The sequence below is a fragment of the Amborella trichopoda genome, chromosome 4 (genome assembly GCF_054954075.1).
Source record: "Amborella trichopoda isolate Santa Cruz 75 chromosome 4, AtrichopodaSantaCruz75HAP2 v2.0, whole genome shotgun sequence".
Lineage (NCBI taxonomy): Eukaryota > Viridiplantae > Streptophyta > Magnoliopsida > Amborellales > Amborellaceae > Amborella > Amborella trichopoda.
Window position 1 is genome coordinate 40,646,342 of NC_142339.1, and position 12,602 is coordinate 40,658,943.

The 12,602-nt window shown below is 34.4% G+C and overlaps 1 protein-coding gene across 2 annotated transcripts in view; it reads left to right on the forward strand.

The window, feature by feature from the left end:
• LOC18425091 (ARP protein (REF)) overlaps positions 1-11,012 on the forward strand; it is a 45,270-nt gene extending 34,258 nt beyond the window's left edge. Inside the window, exons 8-18 of one of the 2 annotated variants that reach the window (XR_016054490.1) lie at positions 74-200; positions 561-641; positions 1,022-1,123; positions 1,283-1,378; positions 1,762-1,836; positions 3,542-3,661; positions 4,000-4,128; positions 8,103-8,180; positions 9,180-9,300; positions 10,527-10,613; positions 10,712-11,012. Coding sequence is in view for 1 of the 2 variants with exons in the window: in XM_011630926.3 (XP_011629228.3) it covers positions 74-200; positions 561-641; positions 1,022-1,123; positions 1,283-1,378; positions 1,762-1,836; positions 3,542-3,661; positions 4,000-4,128; positions 8,103-8,180; positions 9,214-9,300; positions 10,527-10,613; positions 10,712-10,762 (1,033 nt within the window). In the remaining variant the exon portion in view is untranslated. The remainder of the gene's footprint in view (positions 1-73; positions 201-560; positions 642-1,021; positions 1,124-1,282; positions 1,379-1,761; positions 1,837-3,541; positions 3,662-3,999; positions 4,129-8,102; positions 8,181-9,179; positions 9,301-10,526; positions 10,614-10,711) is intronic. The other variant, XM_011630926.3, reaches the window with a different exon arrangement.
• The last annotated feature ends 1,590 nt before the right edge of the window (positions 11,013-12,602 follow it).

Consider the following 12,602-nt stretch of genomic DNA (forward strand, 5'->3'; position numbering starts at 1 on the left):
AATCTTCTTTGAGTTAAGAGGAACTGTTTCACTTGTTATTTGATGTTTTTACATAAATTTTTTCATTTTGTAGAGTTGTTCACACCCTTAGTCATAACTTCCGCAAAGCAACTGCAGTTGTAAGAACAAGTTTGAAATTCCCTATCAATGATCAACATGTCCTCATAAAAATTTTATATGCAGGTGTCAATGCAAGTGATGTAAGTTCCTTTTGTTAATCTGTATCATTCAAGCATTAACTTTTCAATGCTTTTGCATCAGCGAAACTACACTATAATCCAATTGACAATGGAAAATTATAGCCCTTGGGGGACATTACCATTTCAAAAAAATGATTGATGGTGATGGCGAGAGAGTGGGACCCACCATTTGGGTCATTCCCTCTTCTGGTGGGTCCTAGTCTCTCCCAACACAACCATCATTTCATTGGATGGTTGCTGCATGGACTATTAGTTACCATAGTGCCGTAAAGAGTTGGTGCACATAGTTTACCAGTCACTTTCCTGAAAATTTTGGACTTTGTGTTTTCATTTTGTTTAACATGAAATCATGAGTTGCAGGTGAACTTCAGCTCTGGTCGTTACTTCAGTGGTGATCAGAAAGGCATAGCTTCTCGTCTCCCTTTTGATGCTGGTTTTGAGGTGGTGTTGACCTTCTAATGCTTCATTTATTTTCGTTGTCATCATTGTAACGTGAGTCTTTCTTTTACGTCATTGTTTGCGGCTTTATTTTTTAGTTGCTTCATTGTAGTTTGAATGTGGATAAAGTAACAGGTGATAGAATACTATTTATGGAGATACTGGTAGCTCAAGGTTTGTATGTGCTTCCTTTGTAAATAAACAATCAAATTCTGATTAAACTTTGAATTAACCAGTGGTTCTATTTGTCGATGTAGCTGCTAAAACAAGGAAATGAATCTTCATAAATATCTATAACTGGTTTATTTTAATTATTTTCTATCTTTTGGTCAAAACCATTGTTTCTGGTGAACTGATTTCTGCTAACCTCTTTCTTACCGCAGGCTGTGGGTGTTATTGCAGCCGTTGGAGAATCTGTCAAAGGCTTAAAAATTGGCAGCCCGGTTGCAACCATGAGCTTTGGAAGTTATGCCGAGTTCAGCCTGGCATGTCTTTCCCTCTTTGTAAATCTAATAAGATTTGCATTTCTTTTCTTGGGTGTTCCATATTCTTTATCAAAATTTTCCTGCTTGACTAGTGACCATTTTGCTTGTAGTATTTGTTAATATATTTTTCCCTTTCTACAATGCTATATTCTAGTGTAGGTTTCAGCCAAACACGTCATTCCTGTTACAAGACCTGATCCTGAAGTTGTGGCCATGCTGACTTCAGGCCTAACAGCATCCATTGCTTTGGAAGAGGTTTGTATGTCCATGTGATTGGGGCAAAGTATTACAATACACAGCCTGTGTATAATACATATCTCTTTGGCACACCGCTGAGGCATCCACTATTCGTTCTGCATGATGTATGGCAGAGATTAACTGTACCTGTGTGCACTTCTTTCATCTGGAATTGCTGTTTATCTCCGCTGTTTGTCATTGGAAACGGATCGTAGATGCTCCGGCCAAGTACCCTAATACCATATGAATGCTGTGCATTGAGTGCTTTCTTGATTGTAACGATCTTTTGTGGGTTACCAGTGCCGTGACATTTTATGTGGGTAATTTTATCATTGATCATCAACTCGTTATGTGTCATTCATTCTTTACCATGTAATTTATTCTCTCGTTGGACTTTCTAGGCTGCGCAGCTGGGCTCTGGGAAGGTTGTCCTTGTTACAGCAGCTGCAGGGGGTACTGGTCAATTTGCAGTTCAGGTGGAGTACTTTTTTTTCATGGTCATTGGTTCTCTCATTATGGCAGCATTACTTTTGTCAGTGCTCAAGTATGTTGTTTTTCCAGTATGAGGCCACACAGCTACTTTTTAAGATGCTTCTATGATTTATTTATTTATTTATTCTCCTTTTCTTTTCCTTTTAAGAAATAAAAATCTTGGATTTACTGCCAATCGGAAGTGCATGACCATAAGAAACGAACTGAATATGAAATAGCCCAGGCTTGGGTTACTGTCATTGCTAGCAAGGGTTTACTTATAATGCACATAGACAAAGCTCTTTAGAAGAGCCATAAGCTTTTGGTTTACTGCCTGTGGAGAGAGATATGAAATATGACGAAATCTTTCCCTCACTGCCAGCTTGGGTTTACTTACTATGGAAAGAGATTAAATTTGGCCATTTGTTTGTTAGTAACATATTTTCCTATATATTATAACTTTCAATCTCATCATTCTGGATTCATACATAAAGTGTGGGATCATAAGTGATTTTATTGAAAAAAAACTACGTCAGGACATGCTGTCTTCCTAAAAACTGGTCAGATCAACCATTCCAACCTGTCAACCATTAGTTCTTGATGCAGCACAGAGTATTGATGGACAAGATTAAATAGAACATAGGGCTGGAAATTCAATAAATTCAATAAAAGTGAAGCCCAATAGGCTTCAATGGAGAACCTCTTTCCAATGATAAAATCCTGCTCCCTAACCTCTTTACAGAGTTTTAAATAGCGACTCTTCTAAACCCTAAATTATAATAAAACACGAAAACTACCCCTACTAAACAATCCTCAAAGCTCCACACCAGCCCTAAACAATATTACATATCCCACAAATGCAAGTATGAACAGTAACCCATGAATGGTAATCTGTGAACAGAAAAAAATAAAATAAAGAATTAAATGCCGGAGATGACATCAGCAGGACTGCATCAGTTTTGTTTGATTCAAATGTAATGGACGGGATCAGAAGTGATTTCATAAAAAAAAAAAATGAAAGCAAGAAAAGAAAAAACTAGGTCAAGGCAATCTGGTTTCCAAAAACCTGCGTGGATCAACCCTCCCAACCAGTCAACCATTAGTTTTGTTTGGTTTTCTTGAAATTTTGATTTTTGAGGATTTTGACCAAACTAGAGTAGGTCCTTATTCCTGTCCTAGCCGATCAGATAGGTATATGAGGTCTCCTACGACCTATTCTGTGCTGATGCTAATTCTACAATTAAGGCCTTTATGATCACTCGTGCTGGTAGAAAGCCAAGGTGATTGAAGGAATGAGATGTTTTTCTGGATTGGTTTCTTGTTTGAGATTGTTCAGCAAGACCCGTATCTTTGCATTTTTGCACTAGCTAATCCTTTGTTCTACAGTATAGTCATCTGGACTAGTAAATTTGGTGTGGAAAAAGAGCATTTTGTATCCTTATGTTAGATTCTTAACTGGCACTTCTTTTATTTTGCTGGACCAGAACTGGTGCATTTTTACTGCTTTGAATTTTGTTGTTTCACTTAGATTCGTAATTGTAGAATTCTGATGCTCTTGATCTTTTATGCTCAACTTTTTTTGTCCTTTTCTGGGCTTATAATCTGATGATTACTAGGTAATAATTACTTGAACATGTATCTTTGAGACTGTAATTGCCTCTAGTTCAAGGGCATTGTATATATTTACTTATAAACTAATGTTTTGAACAGCTTGCGAAATTAGCGAGGAACAAAGTTGTTGCTACTTGTGGAGGCGCAGAGAAGGCTGGGCTTTTGAAAGACTTGGGGGTTGATCGTGTCATCGATTACAGAGTAGAAGATATTAAATCAGTATGCCTTTTGCATGCATTATTATGCTCCATTTTCCTTTTGTCTGTTTCTTTGTCATTATGTACTTTTGACCTTGTTCTGCCTTGCTGGAAATGTTGAGAAAGGCTCTTTGAAAATAGTTGCTTCATATTATGTAAAGAAAACATGATACGCTTTCGTATGGTCAGTCACTTTTCGGCTTCATGGGGCTAAAATTTGAAAGTCCAAGCATGTGACACTATGGATATTTGTTAATATATAGGAAATACATGGTCCTTAACACAACCTCTCTGTTGTATCTAACAGATAGAACATTTTTGTTATAAATAAAATATGAGTGTAGGTTATGTGTGATGTAGGTACTGAAGAAGGAATACCCCAAAGGCGTCGATATTATCTATGAATCAGTCGGTGGTGAAATGTTCAATATGTGTTTAAATGCATTAGCAGTTTATGGAAGGATGGTTGTCATTGGGATGATCTCTCAGGTATTAATGTCTTTGTCCACTTGGTTTTGCTTGTTATTGTTGATTTATCCGGCACACATTTATTCTCATTTCTGCGAGTTTTGTTAATTTTTCTTCCTTTACATAGTCCATCATTACTTATACTGTTGTACAATTTGCATAATAAATATTTACCTTGGGGTTGACAACTCTTGCATTGGGAACCAACATGATTCATTGAAGGCAGAGATGAAGGCATGCTGTACACAAATTTTTTCCCTTATATGATGGGGCTAATAAGGATTTTTCTGAAATCCTTTTCAATAAAATGTAGTGAAATGTGAAAAATGTAAAATTGTGATATTTTTTGAGCTAAAGCTCTTTTCCGTCCTACTGAAAATTATATCAGCTGATGCTGTTTCTTTGTACTACCATCAACAAAAAGAAATAGAATAATATAATTAAAAGGATGTACTTTGAGATGTGAACCCCCTATTGACACTCTGTAGTATCTAATCTGTTTGGATGTGAGCATTAAATTTTTAAAATGAGAAAGTGATAATTTTCTATTTTTTGGGGGTAAGTGTGATAATTTTCTTATTGATACTTGAATTTTGACATAGTTGAAAGGTACCATATTGTTCATGATACCAATTTGACATTTTCGCTTCTCCTACATGGTTTTGTTGGAAGATCACAAGGCAAATGTTTGGATGCTGCAAATTGCCAATCATATTATTTGAAAACTGGCTGCCTTTGGTGTCAGCTTATAAAATGCATTCACATGTAACAGTTGTGATGAAATGTTCACTAGGAGTCACAAGTGCCTCTAAAATAGTGATCAGCATAGTTATCGAGAGCGGGAGCGGGTGCAAGGGCCTGGGATTGACCCTTGGCTCCCTACCCTTGGAGCGCATGGGACCGCTGCTCAGGGAGCGACCTGGGAGCGATCTCTATATATGCACCACATGTATATGGAAGCGTTGGGGGAGCTCCACACACGCACACGCACACACCGCTTATAGGTGAAAATGAGCAGTGATTTCACCTATCCCCATCACACACACACACACACCGCTTATAGGTGAAAATGAACAGTGATTTCGCCTATCCCCATCACCGTCCAAAGTTCATCGTGCGGTCACACATACACACCGCCTATAGGTGAAAATGAACAGTGATTTCGCTTATCCCCATCATCGTCCAAAGTTCAACGGCGGTCACGATTGTCCGGTAGTGTTTCATTTTCCTTTTTTTTTTTACAAATCAGAATGACCTGAAATTTTGAGAGTGTTTTCATCGAAAATAGGGGAATCTTTAAAAATTATAAAAAAAATATTTTACATGAAAAACATGACTAAAATACCCCCAAAAATTTTCGGGGGGTATTTTGGTCAATTTATTTTTTGCTGATAATTTTTTTTTATATTTTTATTAGATGTGCCTCAGTAAGATGTACATACCCGCCAAATTTCAGGTCATTCCGATTTGTAGAAAAAAAATGAAAAATAAAACACTATAAAAAAATTGTGACCGCGCGATGAAATTTGGACGGTGATGAGGGTAGGCGAAATCACTATTCATTTTCTCCTATAGGCGTTGGAAAGACTTTTCCTATATATATATATATATATATATATATATATATATATATATAGGTTTTTTCATATTTATCCAATTTATTTATGTGTTATCTATTATTCCAATATATATATATATATATATATATATATATATATATATATTCTCAATTGTTAGTATTTATACAATTTCATTTACCTGAATTATACATCATAAATGTATGTGTGTGCGTATACTTAGAAATATGTCCTATCAATTTTTTCAGAAGTGATATTTTAAAAATAAAAGAGTGAACAATCAATCTTTTGTCATTATCAATATGCTGAACATATGCTAATAAGAACTTTATCGCTAGATGGTCCCATAGAAATTACGAAATCCAATACAAGAGTATACTTAGAGTCTATAGACATAAGAGTACACTTAGAGTCCTTAAACATAAGCAAATGATTGACTTAAGAAAATCACAAAATCCAAAAATAGATTTTCTATTATAACAAAAAGAATTTATACCAAATTAAAGTGCCATTTGGTGATAAAAATAAAGTATGAAAATCTTAATAATTAAAAATCAAGGAAAATATTTTTGGAAGATTTGAAGTGAGATATAGTAAACGCATAAAATGATATCAAATTTACTATTAAGCAATGAAAGACATAAAGGGCAAATTACGAAATCCACGAAAAGATTTTCTACTATGAACAAAAATTTTTAAATGAAATGAAGAGAATAAATACACCAATGATAAAGTGTCATTATTTTCTGACACTTTCAAATTATATAAAACAAAAAAAAAGTTCGTTAGTTGGGTAGACTCTTTTGAAAGGGAGATAAGACATTGTATAAAAAAATATAAGGTAAGAAAATCTTAATAATTAAAAATAAGAAAAATATTTTAGGGAAGATTTAAAGTGAGATGCAATAAATGCATGAAATAACATTAAATTGATTATTTAAGAAATGAAAGGCATAAAGGGCCTTACAAAATCCAAGAAAAGATTTTCTACTATAAACAAAAGTCTTTAAATGAAAATTATGAGAATAAATAAATCAACAAAAAATGGCATTTCTTTCATATGCTTTTAAGTAATATCATTATCATCATCCGAGCCTTATCCCAACTATTAGGGATCTGCTACACGAATCATGTTCTGCCATTCTGCTCTATGGGCCATACCCTCAATGAGACCATAAGTAATCATTTCTCTTCTCCCTACTTGTATCCATGTCCTTTTGGGCCTTCCCCTTGTCCTTTTAGAGACAGTTGCTTGAATCAAATCACCCTTCTTAGCCGGTGCTATATTAAGTCTGCTCTGCACATGGCCATCCCACTTAAGTCTACTTTTCCTCATCTTGTCACTTGTTGGAGCCACCCCAAAGTTCCCTCGTATGTATTCATTCTGAATTCTATCATTTCTTGTCTTACCACTCATCCATCTCAACATCCTCATCCATCTCAACATCCTCGTCCCATAAAGCATGGCTGCTCTTAAAGCCGTTTTATAAAACTTCTTCTTTAGTTTCATTGGTATGCAGCGATCACGTAAAACTCTTGATGCACAACTCCACTTCGCCCACCCAGCTCTAATTCTATGCGCGACATCTTCCTGAATATCTCAATCTTCGTAGTTTATTGACCCAACACTTTCAAGTAATGTAAAATAAAAAAAATCGTCAATTGAATAGATACTTTTGAAATGTAGAAAAAATATTTTGTGCAATATTAATAATTAAAAATCAAGGAAAATATTTTAGGAACTCTCGAAGTTAAATACAGCAAACACATGAAATGACACAAAGGGTATTACAAAATCCAAGAAAAGATTTTTTATTATAAATTACAGATTTTAAACAAAAATGAAGAACAAAAGTAAATATATGAAATAATTCGATCATTATAGTACACTTTGGAATAACATAAAATAACAAAAATCATCAATTAAGTAGACAAGTTGGAGTATTGGATCAAGATCCTTTGCAGTCAGGTATCAAGATCCCTTTTAGTTAGGAACTGAGATCCCAATAAGTAGAGATCAAGAGCCCCTGATGGGAGGAAGCATATCGCTCGAGCTCCGGCTCTGGGATCACCGGATCGAGATTCTAAGAGGGGATCGCCACCCCTTGACCAAGATCCGGCAACTATGTTACAGAGCAATAAAATGGCATATTGGAGAAAAGTATGAAATATGGATCTTCTATTGTGTGAATCAAGCATGACAAGATTAACTGCTCTATATAGAAGGAAAATGTGTTGATAATTTTGCTTCTCATCATCCAGAATGCACAGACTACCATTTTAAAATCCTTGACAAGAAGCACACACTCATTATGTTGACAGAAAATTATTGCTTGCTCTTTCCACATTAGATGTTACTATTTGATGTTACTTTGTTTTCTTCTTCTAATCTGTTTAACATTCAATTTTTGGTTTCAGTATCAAGGGGCAGAGGGATGGAAACCATTGGATTATACAGGATTGTGCGAAAAGATCCTTGCCAAAAGCCAAACAATTGTATGCATCTATGAGCTCACCTGATATATGTGCTGTTTCTTCCATTTTGTTCCTTTGAATTGTTTTTCTTAATAGCAGCTTTCCTCTCTTGATGAAATTCTGTTCTCAAGCTTCTCCTCCTCCCTTGCTTAGGTATTCTGCTTTTATTTCTTGTTGCATGGCTCATTATGCTCTAAATGATTTAATTGCATAGGAAACCAGTCCTATCTTATGGCCAGTATAATTCTTTTCTAGTGATTTCAAAGGGTTTTAAAAACTAAAATTGTATTTAGAACAAGGATATCTTTAATTTGCAGAGAGCAAAGCGAATCATGAGAGAATTCTCATGTAGTTCTTATCTTCGAAGTACTTGAAAAGTCCCTTATGTGTTTGCTTTACCTTACTTTACCATAGCGCAAAAAAGAAAAAAAGGCATCTTTTTTCTATGGTTTGCATGGAAAAGAATTTTCCGATGAGTTTCTCTAAGAAACATTTTTTTTGGGCATGGGATCTCTGACCATCATGGAACATATTTTTGGTAGTTTTTATAACTTCACTGGCAGTCGAGCAAACTTTTGGATATCAGACCTAATCCAATATTCATTTCTTAAGTTACATAGAGAGTAGGGTTTGTCACGCAAAGGGATGGCATGAATGGTCGAAGACCTATGGTTCACATCTCGAGTCATCATCCTCGCTTTCATGAAGTTGATCCTTATTGCGATCGTCCGTTTATATGATCAAGAATTCATGTTGAAGATTTGTGTCCTAGGTTTTAGGTTGTTGATGCTCTTCTCACTTGACAAATATTCTCAGTGTCTGATGTTCATTTCCACCATAGACACCGCTAAAGCATTTTCTTTTATTTGGTTATAGAATAACTGATGTATATCCTGTTTAACAAGTTACTCTATTCTATGGTGGCATTCCTTGATTGCCGATATTTTTGATATTTTACAAGTATACATTGCTCTAAAATTTGTTTTTTAGGTCTGATATAAAGAATTGGTTTGATTGCAGATTTAGTTATTAAATTGGTAATTTTTCTCAACAGGCTGGATTTTTCTTGGTCCAGTATGCTCATTTGTGGCAAGAGCATTTAGATAGGCTTTATGATCTCTTCTCTGCAGGAAAACTAAAGGTATTCTCTATTCAGTTTCCCAAAGATCATTTCAAGATTTGTTGTGTCCATACTCATCAATACTTTTTAACTTTCATGCATACAAAATCTTGCACATCGAGATATGCTCTCATCAATACTTTTTGACTTTCATGCTTACAAAAACTTGCACATAGAGATATGGTTGTAAATGGATATAATTGAATTTATCCTGAGAAATACTAATATGATTCATGTTAGGGAGTGGATTCTGTCAGCCCACGGGTTGACTGCTACACTATCAGCCAATGGCCTAGATTTAATTTGGGCTGATCTGATGGTTACAATCTCATTTTGTATTTGAATTTTCATTTTTTTCTACAAATCCAAATCACTTGAAATTTTATGCATTCATTCTTCTCATCAAGGCTCACCTAATAAAAATACAAAAAAAAATAATTCGCAAAAAATAAATTGACCAAAATACCCCCAAAATGTTTCTGGGGTATTTTGATCAATTTATATTTTACAAATTATTTTTTTTATATTTTTATTAGATTATTCTATTTTTTAAGAATAGACGCTCCAAATTTCAGGTGATTTGGATTTGTAAGAAAAAAATGAAAATTCAAATAGGAAATGAGGTCGTGACTGTTAGATCAGCCCAAATTCAATCTGGGCCATTGGCTGACACTGTAGCTATCAGCCCGTGGGCTGACAAGATCTTTTCCCTTCATATTATGCTTAGAACTTATTGTGTGACATTGCTGAATTTGCAGCTAAACTTTGAATGAACTAGAAGTTGTTATGGGAAGTATTTCTTATATGCATTTATGTAATTTGCCGATAGAAGTTTATATTAATCTCTGAGAATCACTTTCAGAGACTTCTTAGTATTTATGTTTTCCTAGATTCATAAATTAGGACTAAGGGTGGTGATGGTGAAGGGTCATTACCATCATTGAAACTTTGAATGGTGATGGTGAATGGTTGGGACCCACAGGACAAAAGACATGAAGCCACCAGTTGGTTCGGTTATTCTCCATTACCATCCATTATTTCAATGCCAAGGACTATTATTTCCCCATAGTCTTTAGGATTGTAGTTTGCTCCCATATAAACTTTTGGATATTAATGACTAAGAGGTCTAAGAAGACATCAAGGAAGTTGTTGATGGGTAGCCGGCTTCACCATGGAGTCTAAGAGTGCCATTCTCTGATATAGATGCATCCTAGGAGACAACTGTTAATTATTATTTTCTCTTACAGGTTGTAGTAGACCCAAAGCAATTTGTTGGACTCAATTCTGTTGCAGATGCTGTTGAATATCTTCACTCTGGTAAAAGCCTGGGGAAGGTATGCAAACTAATTAGCAGTTAGTCATATTTTGGTGATTTCTATCATATTTTGTAAAATTTTTGCTTCCCTTATGTTCATGCAAATATAATTTGCAGGTTGTTGTCTGCATCGATCCAAGGTTCAGTCGATCAAACGCAAAGCTATAAATATCTATTCTATTTCATGTTAAAACTTATTGTTAGCCTCATCCGTTGCATCTTATTGACTATAAGATCTTGGTAATAAGCAAACCATGTAAAAATGAGTTTTCATGTTTTTAAGTGTTGTGAATAAGTCTTGCAACCGCCAAGGCTCCAATCCACACTGCCCCATTTACTTAGAATGGATGACTCTAACTTGAAACATTGTAAAAGGTACACCCTAAAATATTAGTAGAGTTCTCCATATCTTACGAAACCTCCATCCCGTCTCTATAAATATAGCGCATCTTCGGCGACCGAATATAGAAACAATATAACAAAATGGGAATCCTGTGAAGTGCCTATAATTGCCTCTTGGGACGGGTAAACTTTGCACCAATGGATTAAAAAACGGATCCAAAAATCCATTCGGATCGGTGAATCGGTGATCCGGATCGGTGAATCGGTTATTCGGATCGAGAATCAGTCGAATCGGTCAGATTAAGTTTTTAAAAAAATCTCAAAAAAATATTAAAATTCATTATAAATGTTGTTTTTTAAGAATCAAATAAGAAATTGGAGTACTACATTATTAATTTTTATTTTTTTCATCAATATGTGAATATGGAAATGTTTTTTTCCTTTATGAATTCATTTTAACCATTAAATTTACATCAAACAAAAAAAAATCATATAATTAGTATATAATCATACATGGATTGCAATAAAGAAAAGTTTAAATTGATGAAAAATCGTCATCAAAATCTCAAATTGGTGGAAAACATTATATACTGAAATTGAAATTGTTGGTTTGCATTATATAATTATTTTATTATACAAATAATAACAAATCCAACTTTTTATTTTTTTGTTAAGAAATACTTGATGTATGATTTTTGATATTTTTTTTGACAAATTTTTTTTATTTCTTCCGACAATAATTTTTTATTTTGACAACAAAAAGAAATTTTGTTGTATAATTTTTTTTTTTTTGTATAAAAAAATTATTTTCTAAAGGAAAATTTTTATTTGTTTGTGAGGGAATGTTGAAACCTAGCTAGGAGTTGATCCCGTGATATTCAAAGCAAAAATCGGTACGCTAATCACCATGTTAAACATTCATTTGTGATATTGGTAAATCATTTAATAATTATATTATATTTCTTTTTCAGTTATTATTTTATCACAATTATCTCATATCGAGCTCACAGAAAAAATCTCGTGGGAATAAATACTATTTTACTAATGTTACCATTCGTGTGTGGAACATATGCGGTAGTGTGGGACATGTGACGGGCAAAGATGAGCACATTCATTCAGGTTTCTTGAACTCCTTTTGGTGGGCCACAAAATAGTCTAAAAACTTTGTGGGACACGGGTGGGCCACAAAACCGCTTAAAAACCTTGTGGGACACGGCTAAAACCTTGTGGGATACGGCTTTAGAGATGAATGCTATGTTCTTTTTTCTCTTGAAATCCTTTAGCTTTTTCTCTTGAACTCCTTTAGGGGCACTTGGATTCCTGGAAAAATATTGTCTCAAAATCTAATTCTTGCATAATACATTTCTTGCGAAAAATATATTTGATTTTTGGGGTTTTGATAGTGTCCGGATTCCCCTTGGAATTCTCTATTCTTAGAGATATTGGCTACTTAATATTGTCAAGGAAAATTACATCTACAACATTATTTGCAAAATCGCCCGATCTAACCGTTAAACATCCGGTTTGATCGGAACCGGCCACTGGCTGGGGTTTGGGCAGTTAGAGTGATCAATCGGTATTTAAAAAAAACAAAAAATTCAAAAAAATGTATATAAATTTTCAAAATAAGGAATTTGATTTGTAATGCAGTTTTAAATATTCTTTA